General features: G+C 37.5%; 1 protein-coding gene across 4 annotated transcripts; it reads left to right on the top strand.

The window, feature by feature from the left end:
- Positions 1-1164: 1164 nt before the first annotated feature.
- Positions 1165-25780, top strand: SANBR (SANT and BTB domain regulator of CSR). 4 transcript variants are annotated; one of them, XM_013182221.3, is made up of 21 exons: positions 1165-1323; positions 4178-4343; positions 5976-6162; positions 9232-9325; positions 10340-10578; positions 11447-11505; positions 12360-12520; positions 13394-13480; positions 13582-13692; positions 15723-15846; positions 16315-16467; positions 17121-17266; positions 17609-17708; positions 18779-18811; positions 19778-19877; positions 20904-20998; positions 21110-21138; positions 21236-21309; positions 22342-22430; positions 22821-22912; positions 23811-25780. In XM_013182221.3, exons 2-21 carry the CDS (start codon positions 4194-4196, stop codon positions 23845-23847), a joined length of 2160 nt encoding a protein of 719 aa, XP_013037675.2. In that variant the 5' UTR covers positions 1165-1323; positions 4178-4193; the 3' UTR covers positions 23848-25780. The 4 variants fall into 4 exon arrangements, with proteins under 4 accessions (XP_013037675.2, XP_047916828.1, XP_047916830.1 ...); XM_048060871.2 differs by lacking the exons at positions 1165-1323; positions 5976-6162 and having other exon boundaries at positions 4198-4343; XM_048060873.2 differs by lacking the exons at positions 1165-1323; positions 5976-6162 and having other exon boundaries at positions 4220-4343; positions 9236-9325.

The following is a 25780-nucleotide window of genomic DNA, read 5'->3' as shown; positions in this document are numbered from 1 at the left end:
AGGTTTAAAGTCAGTAACCAACACAATGACTTCCTTGACACACCATTGCTGTTGTATAAATATTCTTGTTGGTGGTAGGAGGGGAGCTGCATTTATTTTCCAAACACGGATAAGATGAAACCATATCTTTGTAAGTAGCTCCTTTTTAGTTTTTCATGCATGCAGGTGTGGCCACATGTTGGGGTTTGCCAACACTTTCACACTGTGATGACAGGTAGTAACTGCGTGTGTCCAAGGTGATGACGATGCACTTTTTTTCCCCTTTGCCTCTTGGGAGTGGTTCTTTTGCAGGATGATTTGAAGCGGGCCTGGGGTGACCGTGCTGCCGCTCCAATTCTGCGGGCACACCACCTTTAAGCAACTGGATAATGTCTCCTAGAAACAAATGCACTTGTACATCCAGTTTTATTGACACAAGCATGGTGTGATGTCAGTAATAATGTCAGATGTTTTTAATACTACTTTGTGGTATTAAGGTTTTCTTTAGGTTTGAAGTAATCGAAGGAAAAAACCCTGGAGCAAATGACAATTTGTTACACTATCAAAGGCAAGCTTTAGAATTTACTTTAGAAATGAAAGCACTTTAATGCACAGAGCCAGTTCTGCTACCTTTGAATTATCAATAATTTAACATAGTCTGTAGAACTGTCAAAGGGGTAGAATTTGAGTTACTAAATCTTTTTTTTTTTCCAAATACATTTTTTTCGTATTTAAAAAAAAAAAAAAAAACAAAAAAAAACACGGCACTGCTGTGTAGGAGCAGAGGTTAATTCCAAAGCGGCGCTGCCCGCCCTGGCTGCACATCCAGGAGTTAAATGCGGTGCCAGTCGCTGGACCCCGGCCGCCATTTTGCGGAGGCCGCCGCCCCGCTCCCCTCAGGGCCCCGCCGTGCTGGGGAGGCCGGGCAGCGTCACGGCCGCGCGCGCGTCACGCAGAGGGGAGGGGGGAGCGAACCGCAGCCGGCTCCGCCCCCCCGCGCGCGGCCGCGCGTTGCCGGGCGACCGGACGCCGTGCGCGAGGCGGGCGCTGCCGCTGCACTGCGACAAGGCGGGGCCGGGCGGGGCGGGGCGGGGAGGGCCGCAGCGCGCGCGCCGCGCCCCGCCCCTTCGCGCCCCACCCGGCCGCCCTATTGGCTCTCGGCTCCGGGAGGGGGCGGGGCTTCCCCTCTCAGGCGGCGCTGATTGGCGGCTGGCCGTCCCCTCACGGCGGTGCCCTTGTCGGAGGGGGGCGGCGGCGGCGGTGACAGGGACGGCGACAGCGACAGGGAGCGGGGCCGGGGCGGCTCCCGCGTTGGACCCGTCCCGCCGCGCCTGGAGCCGCCAGGTAAGCGGGGCCGGGCCCTTGCGGCCGCGGGCTGTGTGAGGGGTCCGTGCCCCCTCCGAAGTTGGGTGTCTTCAGGGAGACCCTCCCGTGACAGGTATGGGTACGCAGCGAGAAGGCTGGCGGCCGGTACGTCCGAAGCCAGCGAGAGGCGTGCCGTGCTACTGCCAGAATGGAAGTAAAGGCATCCCTAGGCTTGTAATCAGCCCTGCTCCTTCGCTTATCTTCGCAGTAATGCGTGTATATATCACCGTGTTTTGTTCTGCCTGAAATAAGTGGATGGGAGGCGATTACTTCTGAGAGTTTCATTACATGTTAGAGCAGTTCTTGTCCGTGCATGGGCAGGTTGTTTCATAAACCACAGTTACTGATGTGTATGTAAGATCTTTACTAGCACAATGCTTAAAACCTACTGTATTGTCTCCTTTAAAGCATAAGTTCTGTTGCAGGATAACTGCTCTTCTTTCTTTCTTTGGTTATCTGATATAATCACGTTATGGTCAAAGCGGTGACTTACAGAATATGTGACATTACAAGTAATTTTTCTCTCATTAGGTGTATTTTATGTCTTGAGACCAGAGGATCCTAGTGCTCCATCATTTTCTCATCTCATTTAAGTGTACTTTTAAACCAGCTGCAGCATGCATATAAGGCAGCATAAGAACTGGGCTGCATATCTTATATCCACCCAGGTTTTCCAGTGGTGCTGAGCTCTTCTTACTTGGTAATTCCTTTCCATAACGGCAGATATTGTACATATTCAGTGGCTTAATTACAACTGATACTGATATCTGTCTGTGCACTGACTAGACAAGCTTCCACCACCAAATTACCACGTTGCCACCTCTTGTTGCTTCAGTCAGGATGAGGGCTAAGGGCTTGATGAATGTAGGGACTTATTTATATTTACCTCAAAATGGCATCTGTCTTTGCTGGAAAGTTTGGGCTCATCTTGTCTGGGAAGGATCTTTGTCCTTTAAAACAGGCTGTTTGGCACACTTTGTTAAAGATTTCATTTAGATAGGATTGCTGAAGTGCTATGACTTTTATCAGATTGGCTCGTCTTCCTAAAATGAAGCTTTTTAACCTGGTGCCCTCTTCTGTGTTTTGTTTGTTGTGTTTAAGTCTCAAAAATATCTGAAACCTAAGCATTATTTTAGCATGTTCTCTTATTTTTTTTCCTGATGGTTTCATATAGCTGTTCTTTTGAGAGGATGAAAACTTACAGTTATCTGCTATTCTGAATTATATTTCTACTAATAAACTAAAAAATTGCTGGAATGGTTTCTTCAATCAGAAGCAAAATCAGTGCTATTTTGTATGTTTTAATTGTCTCTTAGCTGCATGGAAAGCAAGCGATGCAAAAGAAATACCTACCTGTAGTAGTCTTTTGGTAACAAGTAATCAGTTAAATCTGCTATGATCCGGGTGTATTTTCCCTGAAATTCCTTATAGTCCTTGCTTTCTACAACAAAAGTCAAAATTCTGCATGTGACCTTTAGGTCCTCTTATTTATGTGATCTGGGTAAGGTACTTCAGAAAAGGTCCAAAGTGCTTTATGAGCCCTTATTAAGCTCTCTGGCTGGGTGCTAGTTGAATATGGAAGCCCTGATTAATGCCAGCAGTTTTCTCCCAGTGTATGCTAAGACAGTGCTTTGAACTTTTACGCTGTTGCCTGGTACTATTCATAACATGCATTTAAATAAATAAATAAAGGTATTTGTTTGTTTTTCCTCCAAATTAGGAGGACTGCATTTGTAAAGCATTCACTATTGACTTTATACGCTTTGTACTGGTGTTTGATCCAGTGCTCAACTTGAAACTGGAGGAATAAGGTTGCTTGGTCCTGATAATCCCAGCTGGGTGTCTTGAATGTTTCAGGACAACTCAAAACTGAGGTGCTCAGGATGAGAGCGGAAAGACAGCCCCTTGTTGTGTGTTGAGGTTTTATTGATTTCCCTGAGTTCCCTATATAATTCCCTCTATAATGGGAGTCTGGTTTGTAAAACAAATGGGCAGAACAAGAAGAGATGGAAGTAGAAAGTCTGGAGAACAGAAAAATGTATTTAAGTGCAAATAAACTTAAATTTAGGAGCCCCCCTGTAGCTTTGGCTGTTTATTCCAAAATTGCAGGAGGCCCTGCTTTGCGCTGGAGGGCTCGGTGGTGTGAATCCCCCCTGGAAGCAGATACGGGGTGGTTCCCTTTCAAAGCTGCAGAAGGGGGAGGTAGTCATGGTAGTGTATCCCCCGAACAATTAAATACCAACACCTCTCAAAGCCTTCAGTTTACTGCTCTGTGGTAATTTGTGAAAAAAATTGGTAATAATCATGGTAATATGTTGGACTGTGATGGCTAGTGGTGGAGGGCTGGGCATGTCTTCTGTTTAGTCATGTTGGCTGTAGAGATGGAAATGTCTAGCCGAAGTGGTCAGCTGACACTTGGGATAAAAAACAAACTGCTATAGTGCTTTTAAATCCCTTTGTTCTAAAAAGTGTCACTTCTAGAAACATGTCCCTCTATGGAGCTACAGTTCACCGCCTCTCCTCACGCCTCTCTCCCCTTTCTTTCTTAATACTCTACAGTTTTATGTGCAATTTTTCTGTTCCTCTGTGATGATGCAATTCAAAGGTAATTCCTGCTGCAATTGAGTTGGGTTTGATATGTTTTGCACGTCTGTTCCTTCCCCCCAAAGAATTTGAGCGTGGAGATATGAAACAGAAACCTGAGACCACTAGGATGTGCCTGTAATGCTGTGGCAAACATTTCCCATAGTAACTCAGGGAGTGTTGCAGGTGACTTAGATTAAGCTTTGGCAAACAATGCAGGCTGACTTGCTAATAACTTTTTCTCTTCTAGGCTTAAGCAGCCAAAGATGAGTCATGGATTTTCAGAAAACAATAACTTTCCATATGACAACAATCAAATGGTTTTAGATATGATCCTGTGCTCCCTAATCGGTGTTCCCCAGCCTATCAACTGGGACAGCGTGGCAAGGCTCGTTCCAGGATATACATCCAAAGAGGTGAATTTATTAGTACAAGTATCCATCTACTCTAAGTAGTACTTTATGAAGAAGAAAACTTCAGGGAGGGAGGGAAATTGCAGTTAAGGGATTTTTTTTTTTAAAGTAATGTATAATTACAAGAACTGAAAATGTTGAATGTGCAGTAGATTGAAAAAATATTTTTGTTTTTACAAAACTTGAGCATTGAAATTAAGATATACAGTCTGTATTTTATTTCATTTAAACTGATACAGAATAAGAATAAAAATCAATGGGAAGTAAAAATTGAAAACAGATTTAGAAAAAAATAAAAAACTATGGTGTTTCAAAATACATAGCTAAGATTATTTTAATGGAAAGGATGGTAGTACCTACTACCCTCCTGTAGCTTCTCGTGGCCTTACTAGCACACCTGATAATTTTCTGTGAATGATATTATAGCTCTAAGGAAATAAGAGTTACAGATTGCCTTTCTTGCTTGGTCCTACACGATGTGGACTGTTCTTTCTTTGGTTGGAATAGGATTTGGAAGAACCTAGTACCTCTCTATACTTAATCTCTTTAGGCTGCTGAATTTCCTTGTGAAATTGTTTTCTTTATTTATAAATAAAACTGATATATTTTTTTTTGAGTTATGAGGGAAAGTGAGCTAAAAGAGTAAAATGTCTTTTGCCCTTGTGATTCAGTGAAGCTGGAAAAAAACAAGCCAATGGTCTTTACTTTCTTGCAAACTTAATCAAATGTGTCAGCTGACATTTGTAGCATTGCTCATGGGCATCACTGTAACCTTGTATTTAGAATATCAAAGTGAATGATTGGGAGTAGAAGCTTGTGTGGAAGGTTACTGCCTTTCAAGTGTTTAGCAAAGCACTAGGGGGCAGGAGGGTGTCTCCCATTTAGCTTTCAATTTGCAGGCAGTCCTATGCACTTTAAGCAAACAAAATAATTATAAAAATATTGGTGAGATCTCTCCCTATGTTAACTAAGATAATGTGATTGATCAGTACATATCTGGCCTGAAGAGTCGTGTCACAGGAGAGTTGCCTGTGGAATTAAGAGGAGTTACAGGTATGTGTAAGTTACCCGTGCGCAGGATTCTGCAGAACCAAACCCATCACTGTCCTTGTGAGGTACGTAATTACGAAATGGGAAGGAATTACTTCCTAGTTCGTCAAAACAAGGAATGGAGAGTTGATAAAAGTGCAGAGGAAATCACCAGTTCCATGTGTCCAATCAGAGTGGAAATCATAAAGGGAAAGAGTAATAATTATGAAGCAATTATAGCCACTTGTAATAATATTTGACAGTGTTTGTGGTAGAAGGACTAGCTACAAAGAGACTTTAAGCTCTCCTTTAACTTCCCTTTTGAAGATTAGGTTTAAAATCACAGGTCTTAAGGAAGTAAAGGTTGAAACAGGTTCCATCTTACCTTATTCTGTTACTGTTTAACTATGGCAAATTTTATATTATTGTGTGCTTATGTGCTTTTCTGTTACCACTAAGTAGGAAGCGTTATAAGTCTAATATCAGCATGATCAAACGTTCATGCAAACAATCAAATATGAAATGCAGTATCTGCCTCAAATTATAGTTATTAAAAATGTACTGAAAGCTACTGCTTCATTGTCCTATCATTTAATCTTATGACAGTGTGCAAAAAGATTTGATGAACTAAAAAGCAGTGGAAGTTCACCTGTTGACAACCAGTATAATCCCCTGATGGCTGCTGGTGGGAATCCTGTGGAAACTTTAGCCACGTACATCAAATCCTCCTTGCTCGATACACAGACAGAGTTTCAGGAGCCTGCTATTGGGCAGGATTCCATTACAATAACTGGTATGTTTTTAGTCCTTCTGAAATATATTGCCTTTTGTTATAATCCGAACGTGCATGCTTTTCTGTCTTGAGTGGTGAGTCCACCCAAGAACAGAACTTCTGTGCCTTTGAAAGAGAAGAGTTAAGCGTAAGTATAATACATACATGAAGTCTCTTACAGTTTATGTTGAGGCAGTGTTAATTTGTTTGGGTATTTTTAATAATTTGTCCTTTCAAAGGGCATGATATGCAGGAGTGCATAAATCTGTATGCTAGATCCTTCTGTTCAGGATTTTTGGTAAGGAGAGGAATTACTCTTCTGTTTTGTATCCCATGTTGGCATTGTTAAACCTACAACTGCTTGCAAACACAATAAGCTGAGTTATTCAAATAACATGAAAGCTGTGTGCAGAAAAGTTGTGGAAAACTGAGAAGATGATCCCTCAAGGTCAGACTTTCCTCTCCCAGCAGACTTGCCAACTGCTTGGTGGCAAGAAAGCTACCCAGGAGCTGGGAGCATATTCTAGTCGCGTTTTGATGCTGGATAGTCTTGCAGTGACATACAATGTGCATTAGTCAATTATGTGTCCCAGTAATGCTTTGACAGAACAGGACCAACCCTAATAGTTGTGCAGTGATTGAAATAAAATTAAATATCTCCTTAAGTACTATCTCCTTAAGTACCTCTACTGTGCTGAGTTTTAATTAACTGTGTGATAGTTATTCTCTGGATTTCGTTATGCTCTGAGATGTTGTCAGCACCTTGTAGGGCTTGGCAAATGTGCTGCATGACAAACTTGCTTCACTGCAGTAATGAGTAAAAAATTTCTGTGGTGCAAATTCAGAAGATAGTGAAGTGTTAAAACGTTCTTTGTTATGGCATCTTTCACTGTTGCAGCTTTCTGGTCACTGTTCTTTTTGCAGAAGAAGAACAGCTCTTTGACCTTTGCTGGAGAATGAATAAAATATTTTTAATATATTGCATAATGACATGAAAACTGTATGTGGAGTAGGTAAACCAAAAACGCTTTCATTAGCTTTCAATTTTGTACTTGTTAAATGTAGTACATGGAATAAATACTTCTTGCACCCACGGGTGGCTACTTAGAAGATTAGTAGCTTCCCAGTAGGCAGTTAATAAGCTAACTCTGCTCATAGAGCTCGTTAGACAATTACTGCATATCTTCTTTTTAACACTTTAAACATTTTCTCTGTTTATAGGTAACTAGCTAATATGAAATTAGGGTAATTAATCTCTTTCTCACAGGCTTGTGAGAAAACTCACCTTCTCACCAACTCACCTTAACATTTGTGAGGTACTAGTGTATTTCAGAGTTAAGGATTTGAGAAAAGTCTCTGTGTAAATTTTTTTCATCAATTACTTCCTAGTGTATTTACTCACATCTGCACCTTTTTAAGATCAAAAATTTGGGGCCTGTTTGGATTTGTTTGTAGACACGAAAAAGTAATCAAATTCATTTTGAGTTGGGTTATGCTTTTATTCGAGTTGTAAAAGATTATTTATTATTAGCTAATTTTAAAGCAAACTGCTGCTAAGTCCTTCTAAATGCATATAAGACAGAGTTTTACTCAAGATATCTGTTACTAGCTTTCAGAATTTGAAACATCTTCTATTGAAAGAAGAAAAAAAGATAGGAAATGTGTGGTAAAGCTCTGTTACTTTAGCTCTGTTGCATATTCTTGTCAGAGTTATTTCCTTTTCTTCCGTAAATAACTTCCCTGTGACCAAAATACACTTCTTAATATTTGCAGACAGAACTCTTCTATGTTATTTTTTCCACAGGCCTTTCCTTTAAAACATTCACCTTTACCTTGCATTCAAAATTTAGGACTCCTGCCTTGGCTGTATTTCTGCTAGCATGGGTCAACTGCCTGCAGTGGAATGGCTGCACTGAAGGCTGTGGCTGACTCAGGCCTTCCCAAGGTTCTCCGAGGGTCTGTCCAGTAAATCTTCCCATTTTATTAACTGCCTTTCTTCAATTATGGCCTTACTGAGGCTTGGCCAAGCAAGACCTTAGGCTGTATCTTTGGAGAAAGTTTTGTTTCTTCTGCCTTTGGTGTGATAACTGCTTTCCTGAAAAGCATAACTGCTGTGTTCTGAACTATACAGAGCTTCCAGATCATTTCTGCTGTCAGTCTGCTATTGTAACGTAGCCACAAGATGAGAAGGTGTATTTTAGTCATTTTTGGAAGAGTTCAACCTCTTCCACTGCACAAGAGGGAGAAGGTGCTTCTGGAGCCCGTTCCCTAGAAATCTGAGAGTGGGGATCCATTCATCACAGTAGGAACAGTTACTCAACGTCTGAATGCTGGTGTTGTCTTAACCCTTGATCCAGAACCCAGTGGGTTTGACGTCTAGACCTTCTGGCCTTCACCAGGTTTTGTGTGCACGTTCCACTGCTTTTAGTGTGTTTGTGACAAAAACCTATTTGAATTAAAGCTCAGCTGTCCTTTATACCTGAAATAAGCTGCATGATGTACTTCTAGGATGAGAAGGATTTGGTCTGCATTTTATGAACATAGCTTTGGGCAGTTGGCTGCTTAAAGCCACACACTTACAAAACCTAGCAAAAACACATCTATAAAGATTTCTGTGAGTTAGTTTGGAAGCAGCTTATTTTCAGAGTTAAAAAAAAGTGTTGTTAAGAGGTGGAGTTAATCTCAAGTAGTTATATCCTGGCAGCAAAGCTGCATGAAAACAGGAGTTTTGATGTGGCAGGGTCTTAAGACCCACATCCCACAAAGCAGATGAGGAGAGCTGAAGGCTGGATTGTATTCCCAGAAACAAATGCTGAAGACTTTGCACGAATCTCATTGCTCTGTATTCAGACAGGATTGATTTGGGTTTCCAGCCAAGTGTCTGGGCAACCCAGCAATGCTGCTGATCTACATTTCTGTTTTATGGCATTCAGGGCAGGAACTTGGCTTATCTAGCAGCCTTTATGGTAGCACAAATCTATTGCTGGTTACGTAACATCACTCTGTTACAGGAGCCGTACTTCGAGATAATGAAAAGGAAAAGGTCAGGCATTTTTGATCTAATGCAGCCTTTTTTTCCTTACACTTAAGGAAGGCCCAGCACAACCTCTGCAAGGAATTGTTCGTCAGAATCTGAGAAAGGTCCTGTGCATAACAGTGGAGAAAACACTGATGAAAGCCAAGGGTAAGAAGATCTCTGTGCGTTTGTTACCTAGGGGATTACAGAGCTGACAGAAAGATGTCTAAAGTTCTCTCACAATTCTTCTATCACAAAGAACACAGCTAGGAACATCCTAATAAATGCTATAAGAAATTTTGAAACCTTTTCTTGCAACAGAAATGTTAGATGTTGGTTTGAGAACTTCAAATGTGCAGTAGGGATAGCTTGTGTAGGAATCTGCCCATAGTGTTCCTCTGAATGACTGATTGCTGCTGTGGTGAGAATGGGAACCAGAGCCTGGTTTTAAAAGGGAGTAAGTCAAGACTGATGCTTAATAACATTTAATATATATAAAAAAAATCTGTGAACATAGGCTTATCCTGTTCATGTGAAAGAAGGAAAAGAAAACTGTAAATGAAAAGTGCAAATGAGTGATTTTACTACCAACTCAAATAGCCATCACATGTTTTCTGTACTAGGTAAGTACGCCTAGAATAATGCGTTTGATTCAAGCATAAGGTTAGACATTTTTTTGTGGAGACAGTGTTTACTGGTTCTAGCTTTTACTTTAAGAGATAGTCAAAGCAGTTTTGATTTCCACTGATGAAAATTGCTGTTGTATGTTTTTATTGTCCTTTTGTGCTTCAGTAAGTTAGGCATATGTATCTGCCTATTTTTTCAAGAAAATAAAAAAGGGAGAACAAATAAGTTCTTTATGTAAATCAGGTAGTATCCCATAACAAACTGGAGACAAAATCAGAGGCTTGAGCTCAATATTTTTTCTCCAGTCCTTTAAATGGTAAATGGCAGTGATTTTGTCAGAGGATGTGCATTTTTCACCTGCTGTCTGACAGTACTTTGCATTAATAGTTAATAACTGCAATTTGTTTTGCTTCTGTTAATAAAAATCTGTTAGTGACATCAGTTTTGCAATGTGTGATAGAGATTTGGAGATGAGGTCTTGGAGTTTTATCATTCTAATTGGTCCTTATGTGTACTTATGATCCTAATTTGTTTTGTGGCTTGCTTTCCTTTGAGGCCAAACATGGTGATACATGTGTGTGATGAAGCAAAAAACCTCAAAGAAGATTTTGTTTGTCCTCGAGACCTTTTGATATCAGAAATGAAATACTTTGCTGAATATCTGTCAGTGGATGCACAGCGCTGGGAAGAGGTGGACATTTCCGTGCACTGTGATGTTCACATCTTTGACTGGTTGATAAGATATGTTAAAAGGAACACCAAAGATTGCGAAGCTAATGAAATGCCCACTCTAGGTAAAACACAGTGTGTAGAGCATTTGTTGCAGGTTTGTTATGGTCTGTACTAATGGAAGGTTCAAGTTTTTGCTACAGTTCAGCTCCAGTGTCTTGTTTCTGTTGTACTAAAACTTTTCATTTGTTAGAAAAGTGTTACAACAGAAGATTCACTGATCATTATAGCAGATGTCTCTGATTCCTTAACACTGACATTTTTGAGGATAGCTTAAACAGTGAAAAAGGTCTGACACAGCTTGGGATCTGGTGGTTTTAATTAAGGTTCTTCAGACACCTTCTGAACAAGAATGGAATGGTAGTTACAGAACAGTGACAATTGTTGTATTAGGTTTTGGTTTGTTTCCCTTCTGCTCCCTATCTATACAGGTGCAATACTTCCTAAAATTTCAGTGCAATCTGATACAACAGTAGAAGAACTTTTCCGTTATAAGTTTGAGGCAAGTTTTTAATCTATGATTAAATCTATGATTTATCTAATCTGTTTAATTTATGATTTTTAAATATAAACAAAGCTAGAATAGTGTTAAAACTTGAAATGCAGAAGTTATGTTGAGCAAAACTTCATCTGGGTATGGTGGCTAGCGATGGACGTTTATCTTGCTGTGTAATCGTTTAGTCACTGTATTCCTGTGAAGGCACCTGTTCCAGTCTTTTTAAATTCCAGATTGTTGTGCTCTGGCCACGTAGGTGATAAAACAAGACTTTGTTTCTCATAAGGTGGGAAAGGCTTTGCATATTGGAAGGTGGAATAACGAGTTGATTGTTTTAAAAAATAATATTTAAAACAGATATGAAATGTGTGGCGGGAGGGATGCAATGTGAAATTACCGGAAGAATTAATGGAAAAAAAACTTTTTTTGCCTTCTAGAACCAGCAAATGTCATATCAATTCTTATTTCTTCTGAGTTTTTGAAGATGGATTCATTAGTAAGTATTAAGAAAGGATTCTGTGCCATAAGAGTACTGTTAGTCTCTGTGTCTAACAACTTGTTTGTTGTACTTTTGCTGTTATGGAAACAGACGATGAGAGATGCAACGAGGGCCTTTTAAAGATTTTGCCACCTTTCTTATTCAAAGCAGTAATCTACAATTTGCAGAATCTCAACAGGGATGCAGAAAACTTGCAGAGGAAGTTATTTCTAAATGTTATAGTGAAATCCTGGGTTTGTCTTCTGATGACTGATCCAAGTAATGTCAGTATCTGTCTCTGGCAGGTTTTATTAAAAAGATTGCTAAATCGGTGAATACCTCTTGTTTTGTGTCCTTACACAAAAAACTTAGCTTAGGATCCGTAGCTTAGGATCTGGTTCTCCTTCAGCTCTGCCTATTGACTTGTTTGTTAAAACGTTTGTCAACTTCTGTCGTTAGGGCGACCTACAATTAAATACATAGTAAATTTAGCTGTTTAATACTGAGATCCAGGCGATGCCTATGTGTAATTGTTCTCTTTTGCAAGCCATTACGAGGTACTGCTTACTGGAGGCAAAACATTTGTGGAGTTGTTTTCCAGATTTCTGTAGAAACCTTTTGGAGGAGAGCACAAACGGACTCAGTCACATTATTTCATAGTCTCTTTCAGACAAATTTGAGACTTGCTTTTTGTTTTTAGGTAGAACTGAAATAGTTTTCTAAAACACTAAATGCTTTCTAAAAAATGAAACAAAACAAAAAAACAACAACCAAACAAAAACCTACAACAGTTTGAAGTAATTAGCACATCTTTTGAGATAGCTTTGCTTAGAATTCTTTAAAATTACTTTTAACATTTCTGTTTTTCCTAGGTAGAAAAATGTATTCATTATTGCCACAAAAATATGAATGCTATTGTAGCTACGCCATGTAATATGAATTGTATCAATGTTAACCTTGTCACAAATATTGCTGATCTCTTCACGCACAATGAAGTGGAAGAGCTGAAGGACAAGAGAGATAAATTCAAAAGGTAACTTTTTGCTCTGTAATACACTACTGAAGTGCTATAGGGCTTTTGGATCATTTTTTGGATCATTATATGACACACTGTGAAGTTTGGAATCATGTATATACAATTTATATTCTCATATAATGTATCTTCATCATAGAACATGATGAAGTGACTTCAGAATTTTTTATTAAAATTACAAGCAAAAGGAGAGTTTTTTATATGAGGCAAGCTGAAGACAAAGGTCCCACTAGGAGTGTGACATGGACAAATTATTCATGAATTCTCACATGAAAGCCAGGATTAGGGTGAGGAACCATTTATGGCATGACACGCTTCTAATTCTTATAGTTTGTTTTCAGCAATCTGTGAACTCTGTTGTTTGGACATAAAATTTAGGGTGGCTGGAATCCTGAAGAGTTGTGATGGAATACTATTTTAGAAAGCATACAGAAGAACATTGGCTTAGTCAGTGTCAAGAGAAGGGTCAGTTATTGGAGTTACTGGAAGGCAGACTGACAGACAAGCAAGATTAAAGTTAAAACTTTTTAATCAATAGGGATGAAGGCATTACCACTTCAAAAGCTGAAGTTAAGTGTAGATTCACAGTGAAGGTCTTCTAGGCAGGGTAGAAGCTGGCAGCTTAAGTTGTTGAACAATATAATAGAGGGGGAAAAATTTAAGGGATCTCTTTCTTCACATCATAACAAAAATAAGAGATGACTAGGCCAGGAACCAATTATCTAAACAGATTATTTTAAAGGAAAATCACGTTAAAAGCTGGATTCTGAAAGAAACACAATGACTTTGCAAATCATTAGAATATAATTCGTAGTCTCACTGTACATAAAACATTTTTTTCTAATGGGTAAGCTGTGTTGCTGTCGTTAATAGTAAACTGTTCTGCAAGAAGATTGAGAGACTGTTCGATCCAGAGTACGTAAATCCAGATTCTCGGGGAAGTGCAGCAACATTATACAGGTGTGGTCTTTTTTTTGTTACTACTACAATTGTAAGGGCAGTCCCTATAATTGGAAGTCCTGCTCTTAATCCAATATTTTGTCTTCTATTTTTAAATCTAGATGCTGTTTATGTAAAAAGCTGCTAACTAAAGAAACTGAAAGAAGAATTCCGTGTGTCCCAGGAAAAATCAACATAGATCAACATGGGAATATTGTCTTTGTACATATAAGGTAGTGAATATATATGTTAAATTTTTCTTCAGCTAAATGATGTAATGTGATTTTACAAAATGCTACATGTTTAGGAATTATCAGATACTTGCATTGCAAAATGAAATGAAGGATACATATAGAACAGTGTGAATCGTTTCAACTTTTTACAGTACTGGGAGGGGAGGGGAAGAGTTGAGGGAGAGTATGATGATCTGAAATTCATTCATCAGCGCAGCTGCTGCAACTCCATCTGTGATTACTGGGAGGGCTATTTTTGAGTTGTCCTGCTTTACACAGAAAATACTCAGTTAATTGTTTCAGCAAATTGTTTTTAAGATATATGGAGCCGATTGACAAATTGAATTAAAGGCTACTTTACTACAGGGCTTGTTATGGAATGGCAGCTCCATCTCGGCAAGCAAAGAAATGCTGAAGATTATATTCTAGACTGACTTCATACTGTCGAATCAAATAATCAGCCTGCTTAAAAACTATTATAAATAAACATTGCCAGTTTTTTTTCTGTTCTAAAGTATTTGTCCAAGGAACTTCCAGGACCTGTTCTGCATGTGTGCCTTGTTCATTTGGCACAAATGTTTAATTGAATTCTGTCTCTTTGAGCCATGTTTGTAAACAGTTGGATTCTCTTCTTAATGAATGTCAGTGCATGACGCGCTGCAGTTTTCCCTTCCTCCTCACATACCCCCTTTAAGGAAGATAGTGGGAAGTTAATAACGGGAGGCCTTTCTCAACGTATCTGTTCGATTCAGAACAACTAAAACATGGTTCAGTGTCAGCTCCCAAGAAAATGCATTCATCTAGTGTTACCTCCCACAAGTAATTCCAAGGTGTTGATTAAGTTCTACCTAACAATCTAAATAGAACCGAATCCGTGACCCTGTCCTGACATATTAGGATCATTGGTGATTAGCTACTTAAAATTCATTAACTGTGTTATTTAAGCTGACTATGTAGCTGATATGCAGTTCGTAGTGCAGAAAAATACAGATTTTAAAGTTATTCAGAGAATTATTTAAGTTCTAATTGTTGTGGTACTTGCAACTGCTTTTCTACACAGAATACATCTGTTATTCCTTAGATGAGGTGATGTTGGCCACTGATGAATTCAGGCTTATGATCTAATACAAACTTCTCTTTAATGATTTAAAATTAGTTTTATACGTATTGGTCTTCTAGTGGTACCTAGAGCTAATTTCCAGTTGGAACCACTGCTTTCTTAGTCTAGGTCAGATGTATATATAACAAAAAATTGTTCAGGACAGGCTTAAAATTGTGGCAAAACAGTATCTGCTCCTTTTGAGGATAACATGCACCGGTGCTGGTTGTGTATTCTCTTTTGAATTATGAAGAGGTGTTTGTAATTTTATCACTTGGAAGGAACAAAGTCTGTAATGTGCACTATTTTTAAGACCAGAAGTCTCAGATAAGTGTGTTCATAAAAAAAAAAAAAAACAAACCAACAAAACAGTCTCCTGTTGTCAAGCTTTAATTACTAACTGACTAATCGCTGTTGCATTGCAGGTGCCTAGAAGTGCATATATTATGTTGGCTTTTAAATCAAATAAAGTAGAATGACAGGACTTTGCTTCTGTTGCACAACATTATTATTCTAAATAAGAAAACTGCAGTTTCATTGAACTTGTTTGCATGTGCATATTTCAATTCCTTCTACTCTGCGTATTGATTTTCTTTTGTTTCATGGTTCTCCTGATTTCCAAAAGGCTCAATATTTATCTTAGCTTATAAATTTGCAGTATGTGGAGCTTGAGATGAAGCAAGCTGTAATTCTTTGTTGTTAGTATGCTTAGGATGTTGTGAAAGAACGCACACATTTCTGTCATGGTCTGAATTTAATGATTCATTAAATTCATCATCCTACATTGTATCCTTCCTGTCCTAAACTGTTCTATAGGATTTCGACCAGTGGAAGATGTGGTGTTCTGCTCCTTCTCCAACTCACCTTTCTGGTGGCTTGATCAAAACAGTTTTATTGACTCTGTGTACAACCTGACATTCTGCTTTTTCAGAGATAAAACCTGGGAAGTCCATGAGTACTTAATCGGCCTTCATGAAGAATTAAAATCTTGGCGTGATGTTTATTGGCGTCTCTGGGGGACTGTCAATTGGTTGACCTGCTCAAGATGTAATCAAGTTAGTCTGTTTTCATTTTCACTTGTTTGGTAGCTGGTTTGTTGTGGGTGAGTTTTGGGGGTGAGGCAGAGATCAAAACAGTTCAGAAAATATATTCCTTCCTTCCCTTTGGCTGGTTGGTTTTGTCACCAACTGGCTTTCAGTGATTTTTTTTTTTTTGAGTGGGAGACATGATTATTTGCATTGTGGAAGTAAGAGGTGCTGTGGTTCTTGACTTTTAAGTACTATTTTTTTCCATCGCTTTCCCTTTTCCTTTTTTTCTGGCCACTAAAAGCAAAACAAGACTAAATTAAAATGTTTATTCTCAGGCTGCTCAGGTTTTAGTGAGTGAAATAGTCTTTCTATGGGTTATTGAGTGTTTGCATTTTGGGGCGTGGCAATAAAGTTTGATATGCATTCTTTATAGTGCAAAATGAACTTCCATAAGTAATCTCATCTCTCATTATGTCTCTTCTTATTCTGATGTAGTGTTTCCTGTGTACCGAATTCTCCCATTGCCAGTACCATCCGCAGCCAGTTCTTTATCCAGGTGTAGCAAGTGCTCTGGGCTCAACTGGGACAGGAGTATATCCCTGTTGTAACCAAAAAGTGCTTCGATTTGATCCTACTACCCTCCCAAAGGTACTTAAATACTAGCTCACTTTTAAAACAGCATAACAAAGGGGGAGGAATGTGGCAATATGTTACAAAAATAGATCTTTTCCAAAATAAGGCTTGTAAATTGTTGTGGTATCCTGCAAACTTGCTGCAGGGTAGGATGAGGACTGACCCCTGAAATCAGTCTTCGTCCTGTTTTAATGTCTTGCTCTGAGAACCACCCAAGGATATCAGCATTCCCTGGCTGGCAGGGTGGAGCATGGGTGTGGGGGAGAGGGCACTGCAGTAATCCCAGAAAGGCTTTTTTTTTTTCTTTCAATTGCTGTAACAGCATGTGTAGTGCAAGCAAGGGATATCCATCTGTTACCTTTTGTCTTTATACATTTGACTATGTTTAATGCTAACATTGAAAATGAAACAGTTCTCTAAATATTGTTTTTCCTACGTAGTGAACTCTGCTTTACTTCTCAGAATCTCTGCTTCTAGATGTTTGTTAACTTTAGCAAGAGCAGAATCAATGTCACCTCTAGAATTAAAATGTCATCTGTATGGTTTACATCCTGAGAAAACTTCTGAGTTTACAGACAAAATGTTTTTAGAAAGCTAATTTTTGGTATTGTATTTACCAAAATCAGTTCTTCCCATTAACTCATGTCTCTGATGTGTATGTATCACAGGGCTGTCAAGTGAGGGATCACATGGTTGGCTCACCCTCAGGAAATGAAGATGAGGATGCTTTATCATCTCAGACTACTAAAATACTGAATGATTTGCTCCATCATAGAGACGTTATTGTTGTTCCTTTCACTAAGGATGAGAATAGGTAAGAACATCGTATTGTTACTGATATCTTAGCCTTGAACGCTTCGTGTGTTCATGTTGCATTTAATCTCTCTGTTTTTACATGGGTGACAGGGCACTTTCTATAGGTAACTTAATTGGAAAGGAAAGAACAAATACTGTTGCCTTTTACATTTCAAGTAGACATGTAGTCATTCAATCTCCATAAGCATTCATTCCTATCTTTATTTATATTTTAATGGCTTGTTGGCAAAATATTATGTGGGTAATTTGGGAGTGTTTTTCTTTTGATGAGTACAGAGAGACTGATTCTAAGTTGTGAAATAGAAAAATAATATATTTTTGTTTTACGTGTTTCTGTAAGTGACTCTGGCATTGGGCTCTGTGATGATAAAGGCATTGAATGTGACGTACTCGTAGAGCCAAATACACCGTGGGGCCCCAAAACTGGAGAAGTCAATGCTGTGAGTGACTGCTAATGTTTTTTCCCAGTCTTTCCAATAACGAAGAGCCTTACAAGGGTACTTTGAAGAATTCATTAAATAACCTTAATAAATAAATAAAATACATTGATAGAGGAAAAGGTGCACCACTGGGCATTGCAGGATAGCATAGGCTAGTGAAGGTATAAAATGCCTAGTTGGTAAAAAAGTGAAATATTTATCAACTCTGCCAGAAGTATTTCTGTAAAGCAGAAGTAATTCTCTGGGTGTCTGAGCTTTGCAGCCCATTTATAGCCCAATGGTATTTAAGGAACCAGTCGTTTTCTACAATACATTTGGTGGCAAAGTTTATTATTGTCACCTTCATTTGTCTACTGATGCATATCTGGGTATATATGTCCATGTGGCTTTTATAAATCCATATAAATGAAGTACAGTAATCTGTTGGGTTTTTTTGTTTGTTTGTTTCCAAGGCATGTACTTTCCAGTACATAGTACTTTCCAGAGCTATGATTCGTTTATGTTTCTATGTCAGATCAAAAGAGATACTTTCAAAGCCAAATTTATGTAGATTGTTTATAGTACTACCTCTCTTTTAAAGAGATCTTTCATGCAAAGACAAGTTTTTGAAGATCTGCACCTGTTATGGAACTTCTGGTAACTCAACGATCCTGATGGTAGCGTGATGTTGCTGATAGCGTGAGAAGTTCAAACAGTGTCAGTAGCTCTCCAGCAACAAATGCAGAAAACTTTAAAATCTTAACTCCATAACAATCTGGTGCATAACAGCCCCCCAGCCCTGGACTGTTTTTTCGTATTACAAACACGTATAAATATTTTTAAGCTAAGGTTAGGCAAATTAAAACATGACTCTGAATTCACCGTGTTTAATCGATTAGTGGTTTACAACTTGTTTGTCCAATTAGTCATTCCACCAAACTGTAAAGCTAAAAATGAAAGTAGATCTTCCAGGAGCTACCAATTTAGATTGCTGTTACTTTTAGCATACTGTTTTTGGGATTCCACTTACTTTTTTTCCTTCTAATCATTATTAATTTTTTAACTTATGTCTCTTCTTTTTGTGAGTACAGTTTCTTTCTCTGAAGAACTGGACTTTACAACTGGTTAGTAAAATGTTTTGTTCACATTTTCAGGCATTTGCACTTCTGCCATGGCAGAAAACTAGCTTTGATTTTTTTTAATCTTATTTTCTTACTAATTTAAACAAAAGTTTTATTTTCTTTTGTGTTAATGTGGAGGTTACATTATAGATTTTTACAAGAAAGTATAAAGTATGTGTGAAGTGCTACATTAGCCTGAATAAAAATTAAAATTTCCTTTTAAAATTTTTATAAATGACGACAATAGATCAGCAGCCTAGCAGGTCATTAGGCTGACAGAAATGTAAATCTTCAAAAACAAAGTTTTTAGTGCCTGTCTCTTTGGCTTGTCTGAGATGTGTGTATCCAACGATGTATTTGTAGTGTGCTGCAACATGCATGCTCTGTTACTTAATTACTGAGTATCTCAGCAGTTTCAGGATATAGCAAGCCTCAGTAAAACCCTAAGAAATCTTGTATTTTACTATATTTTATGACTACATGGTTATCTCAGATATTTCCTACCAAAATTTTAATTTTCTTATTAATTAGAAAAATAATATATCCAACAATATTTTGGATGCTAAATGCAGAATCATGCAATAATACAGGCTGGGAAGAGATTTCTAGTGGTCATCTTAGATACTTCATCTCACTCTCAAACCAGGGCCAACCTTAAAGTTCAAAGTTTTATCAATTTGCCCATACCCAGTCAAATCTTGATTATCTCTGAAGACGGAGAGACTACAGCCTCTCTGGGCAACCTCTTATAATGTTTGACAACCTGGGAGAAATATAAATAAAAACATTTGCCAAAACATTCTAAGCAAAGATTTGAAATTACTTTCTTAACATTTGAGAACAACTTAACTTTGCACATAGTTACATCACTAAGATGTGGAGTTAGATTTGAAGATACATCAAATCTGTCCCAGAGGAGTTATCATTAATTAGGAATCAAGCCTCGCCTATAATCTGTGGCACTTTTAGAAACAGCAGTCATTGTTATCTGAAGAAGAGGAGTACACCACTGGCTCAGAGATCACTGAGGATGAAGTGGGGGATGAAGAAGAAGTATGCAGGAAACCAGGTATAACAATAGCGTGTATATTCAACCTCTCTGGAATTTTAGAAATAAAGACTCAGGACAGCAGAATTCTTCTGTATGGGAGCTCTAAACATTAGGAATTTTTTAAGTAAAAATATTACTTCGATTTTATTTCTAGTTTTTTCTTTGTTTAGGTACAAATTACCCCATTGCTAATTGTCATCAAAAAATATTGGCAAACAAGGGAAGTTGCAACTACTCACATCCTAGATGTCCTCGAAGTTGATCGAGGGCATATTTTGCAGGAAGGACTATCAAATGACTGTTTTGAAGTTTTGCCTAGATAAATGTTGGAAAAAATGCAGTGGCTACATAGCTATACTTCCTACATGCCTTTGTTTTTTAATACTGTTCTGATTATATGACATTATGAAAGGACTAGTGGGTGTGGCTAGAATTTTGTCTGCATTAAAGATAAGCTCTGTATAAGCTAAAATGATTTTCATTTTTTTGTTGTTGTTGTTTTAATTACGATAAGGGGTTTAGGAATGTGGAAAGCCAAAAAAACAGCTTTTCCTTTCCACATTAATAATGAGCCACTTGAGCTGAGGCACTTCATTTTTATTTTTGTCTTAACCTGAAAGAATTGGAGTGTACCAGTTCATTTAATTTATTAAAAAAATATCTTAAAATTGCATGAAGTTTTGTAGTTTGACTTCTAAGTTGTTTGGTCTGATATCACTCAGTTTGTTGATTAATTTAGTATGGTCAGAGATGTAGTTTGTATGTGTACTTACTTTTTAATTAAAAAGAGAAAACTTGTGCAGTTATGTGTCATCACCATTTATTTTAAATATGTCCTAAAATAATCCACGCTTCTAATGGAAAAGCATTTGAGTAATCTGTGTGTATTACCACGTCAGTAACACTGACAAAGAAAGAGAAAATTACGTGTTTGTTTACTTTCCCTGTAAAGGAATAGGGGAGAAAAGTCCTTTTGTAGCTGTGTGAAATTCCAAATATCTGTGATTGTGTCAGTCAGTAGATTTATTTTTTTTTTTCAATTAGCAGGGAGAAAGGAGAAATTAAAGAAATTCTACAAGCACCCAAAGAAAGTGCTTTCTTCACCTAGTATTCAGAAAAAGGAGAAGGCATCTGAGAAGGTAAAATCAGAGCTGTGAAGTCAGCCTCTCTGAGTTGAATAATGAGGATTTTACTTAAGTCTTGGACATGATTATTAAAATATACTTAATGTATTTTTATTTTTTTGATAGTCAAGTTCCCGAGATGCATCTCCTTTCATGTAAGTAATTTTCAAAGTCCTTGAGAACTTACTGTAGTACATTTCTTTCTGTAAACTGTTACTGATAACATTGTGTGCATCTTTCTTTTCTAATCAGTGTGAGTATGCAGCAGAACAAATGGGATGCCTCCAGGTCACTAAGATTCAATCAAGATGCTCAAAGAGAAGATGGTCCGTTCTTGCATGAGTCTAGCTTTTGTAATCTTAAAGTTATGCAAAGAAAATTATTCTTTCATATAAGAAATGGCTAATTTTCTCAAAATATGACAATTTAGAGAGCTTTAGGTTGAATTTAATCTCAGATATGAGTGGTTTTTTTTTCATAGTTCTTCCTCATTTGGAAGAGAACAGACTTCAACTAGGCTAGCTGTTAGTAATCACCTCAGTCCAAACTACGCAGCAATCTCAGATTCTTCCAAACTGTACAAAAATATTCATACAGCTAGGAACTCCTGTAAATGTTACTTCAGGATTTGACTGGTGTTTATTAGCAATCTCATATATTCTACAGGAGAAAAAAAATCTCTGTGGCAGGAAAATTGGAATAAAATCCACTATGTAAAACTAAATTGTAGTCTTGCACAAAGGCTGAAAAATAAATGGGCAGCTTTGGGACTTCTGACTATGAAAATATTGGAAAAGAGTTCCAAGTTTGCGGGAGAAAAAGAGAAAAATCTATTCCAAGTGTATGTTAGGGTGCTTTATGTTCTGTAGTTTCTCAGATATAATCTCTGTAGGTTACATGCTGTCATCTGATGACTCGGCAAGAATGCAAATATTTTTTCTTGTATCCCTGTACCATTTGTTGTCTGGGCAGATAAGTAGAGATAAATGTTCACTTGTATCTCCTTCCCAGTCTTTCTGACTAAAAATACTTAGAACGTTATTTGTTTATTCTCCTTTTTTAATATCTCCTGAGATTTTTGTGCATTATTGCTGTTTTGAAAATCTCTGCCTCAAAACCCCTTCCGTAGTTTTTTATCTCAGTGTAATTCCTCAGGCTGATTCTGGTATCTACCAAGAACACTGCTGAAGCTAGCTTATTCATCAAGATCGAGAATATTGGTTGCTCAAGGATTTTGTATGAGCTGAGAAGAAAACAAATGTTATTTTTGCAAAGAGGATATCACTGAAGTGTATGTAGTTCTTCTCTTTGTATTCAGCAGCAAGAAAAACCTGTTCTAAATATTCTTTTTCTGGCAGATCAGAGAAGAATGTCTGAGATTACAGGGCACTTAATAAAAATGAGACTGGGAGACCTTGATCGAATCAAATCAAAAGACAGCAAAGAAGTAAGTCTTTTCCTGTGTTTACAGAATTAAAGTGGTCCTTCGTAACAAAAACGTGACAAAATTGAAAATACCATCTTCTCAATTACTAACATGGAGCACTGAATTCGATTGATTTTCATTTTCTTGTAAGCATGGGTGGAGTTTTTTTTTGTTGTTGTTGTTGTTGGTTGTTTTTTTGTTTTGGCAAAGCAGTCAAATAATCATTTTTAACATTCACTGCCTTTAAAAACTGGATATGGAAAATATGATGGGTTTAAAAGGTTTTGGTACTGGGTTGTGGCAAAGAAATAAGTTAGGCCATAGGTTCTCCTAAATATTCATGATTTTTATGAAAAGTCACTGATTAAACTGAGATAATGTCACAACTTTTTTTTTTTTTCTGGGTTCCAGTATGCAGGAGGTATTTATTCTAGACTTGAAGCTCAGATAAAGGCCTCAGCTCATGTCAGTACCCGACAAATCAATGCTGAGAAGAATGCCAGGTAAGATATTAAAATAAAATGAAAAAGTAGAACAGGGATCTCTGGGGAGGCTGTGGCGGGTGGAAATTGATTAAATTAATCATGCTTCGTTTCATACACTTTTTTGCATCAACATCCCTTCTGGCAGGTTAACCATATATGATGTGAAAACTTTCTTTGTCAAAGTAAACTACAGCTAAGAGAGTGAAACTCTTGTGCCCATGCTGGAAGAACTGCTTTTATGTTGGAAGACTTACCGTTCTTTCAATATACATTTTGGTGAAATTATAGATAAGTGTAGAATTGTTAGTCAAGATTCTTTAGCCCATCCTCTGGCCTCCTTCCAAAAAACCACAAAACAATAATTAAAAAAAAAAAAAAAGTTCATTACTGCATATTGGTCATCTACACCTCAAAAGGATAAAAAGAAAATTAACTGAGGTGCTGGCAAACTGTTTGGTTTTAGAGCCTAGAACTGGCCATAATTTGGTCAGCAGGTGAGTCTCTGAAGCTAAACCTTATAATGAAGTTGCTGACAGACTTTTAAAGATGTGCTGGATGTTTCAAATGTCTTATCAGAGGAATTTCTTGCAGGTGTTATTTCTGTCCAAAGAATGCAGGTGCCTGTAGAATTAGTGATGCAAAAGAAGTTATTTGACATTACAGTTCTTTGAATAGTGTTACAGTTTGATGTTACAGTTCTTTGTTTGAATGCACAGTTTGTAGCTGCAGGTATACTGGCAGAAAGGTAGCTTTCTCAATAGAGATGTCCATGAGATGTTTTTCCTCCTTATCTCGGAACACACTAACATGAAAACAACTTCAAATAAATACTGAACCAGAGAGCTACTTCATAGTAAGTAAACAGAAATTTGAGCTGTAATAACCCACATATGTTTCATATGTGCTCTTAATCCAGGTCAAAATCCCGTTTTGGTCAAGGCCGTCCAACATAAGGACTCGTGGAAAAACTGTAGCTGGAATACTTCACTGCTTCCTGAAGCTGTATGGCACTTTGATATACGGAGAATGCGTATCTCCAAAAGCTTTGACTTGATAAGCAGTGACTTATTTATTACTTTTCACTTCGTAAATTATTTTGTGTGATAAATGAATGCAAATCCAATAAGGTCTGTACTTATTTCAATTGTAAATATACTATTTCTTATATTTAAATTTAATTGCTTTTTAGGCTATTGTGTTGAGTTGCATAGAAAATATTTTATAAACTTACAAAGTTAACTTATTCAACTAACTTTATTTATGGGGAAGACAAATATTTCTTTTGGTATGATAGAAATAGTAAAAAGGAAAAAGCAAGACTACTGAATTCTGAGTACAGTCAGCAGTGTTAACACTGCTAAAATATATATATGTATATTTATGTTGTATTTGATAGTATGTTTTAGGTCAGTCTTCTGGGGATTTGCATTTAAAGTCAGTGACAATACAGTAGCTGTGACCTAGATTAGTTTAAGCAGTTTAATGCAGTTCTGAGGCTTCCTTTGGTATAGCCACACAACTCCCATTCATGTGAAGGTGGGTAACAGGTAGAGACTAGACCTCTGAAGATTATTGAAATACTGTGATGATGCAGTATCTCATCTTGCATGTGGAACATTTGCTTTACTTGTATGTGAAATTCATACTTATTTCCATATCATATCTGATTCCTCTTACACAATACAACGTTTTGTTCCCTTCTGATGTCCAGACCTTAGGAGGCAAAGCATTTCCATCTCTTTGCCATACTACTATATTACCTAGCAGATAAGTTATTAATTATCCATCTTCAATTGAGAGGAATCATTAGAATGATTTGTGCATATAGATATTTTGGGTCTAGTTTCTTTCTGAAACCTGCCTCAATTAACACTGTTTAGAAGTCAGATGCACTTTCAAGTTCCGTATTTGGAGCAATAGAATACAAGTTTGTGTATATGTCAAATCCAGGGCTACCAAAATGAAATAACTTGCCTAGAAAATAATTCACATATTAGCAAAGAAAATGGCAATAATGGCAATAATAATGGCTGAATTCAAGTAAACACATTCTGACTTTTTTTGAAACAGGTAGAAAGAGCGCTCAGGGAAAGTTTATTCTGGACCACAGATGTAAAAAATAAAAAAAAATAAAAATGTGAGTTTGGCGTAATTGTAAGTCTGCAAGATCCTGGGGGGAAGGACAGGGTGGGACAAGGAGAGGGAGATCATCATTGAAATGCATTCTTCTCTCCATTCAGGCTTTTTTGTTTGTCTTGTTTCTTGGGAGTTTTCAATAGGCATTAGAAGACTAGGATAGCAATACTTGAAAATATTGCTTTCAATGTGGAAGATTTTAAATAAATTAAAAATGAATGTTTATTATGTATTTTGTCCAATGCAAATTCAGAGCCCAATGAAACTAACGGGCAAAACTGTGCATTTCAGTGGCTTTGACCTGTATTTAAGTAAGGCTTTATTAATGCCTCAGGTCTGTTTGCAAGTCATACTGCAGCTTTAGGCAAAAAGAGAAAGTATTTAAAATCCACTGAGTAAAAAAAAATAATTAACAGAATAAGAGTTTTGCTACGATACTGTAGCTTCTGATAGAGGATTATTGCAAATAGTAACCTTTGCCATAAAAGTTGCAGGCTGCATGTGTGTGTGTTGTTTTCTTAGAACTACTGACTAGAAAAGGAGGGAAAATCCTTCTGATTTTGTTTTGTGGGGAAAAAGCCAGTTTTATGTGCCAGTATTGTTATATTCAAAAATATTTTTGAGCATATAACAATAACATAGAAGATGTGCAGTCTTTTTTCCCCCTTGCCTACCACCTTGAATTTTTATCTTGTATTAATTTTGAAATTTGTCTTGGTTTAATGGAAATAAAAGTTACTGATTTAAGAA

Source organism: Anser cygnoides, chromosome 3 (genome assembly GCF_040182565.1).
Source record: "Anser cygnoides isolate HZ-2024a breed goose chromosome 3, Taihu_goose_T2T_genome, whole genome shotgun sequence".
NCBI classification, from domain to species: Eukaryota; Metazoa; Chordata; class Aves; order Anseriformes; family Anatidae; genus Anser; species Anser cygnoides.
Note: the sequence above shows the minus strand (reverse complement) of the source record. Positions and strands in the feature narration are given on the sequence as shown.

Excerpts from the sequence above, each read along its gene's own strand:
- SANBR (XM_013182221.3), top strand. The coding sequence starts at position 4,194 with ATGAGTCATGGATTTTCAGAAAACAATAACTTTCCATATGACAACAAT. Across the intron at positions 17,267-17,608 it reads TTCACTAAGGATGAGAATAG|TGACTCTGGCATTGGGCTCT; the intron begins GTAAGAACATCG and ends TGTTTCTGTAAG. Across the intron at positions 17,709-18,778 it reads AAACTGGAGAAGTCAATGCT|TTTCTTTCTCTGAAGAACTG; the intron begins GTGAGTGACTGC and ends TTGTGAGTACAG.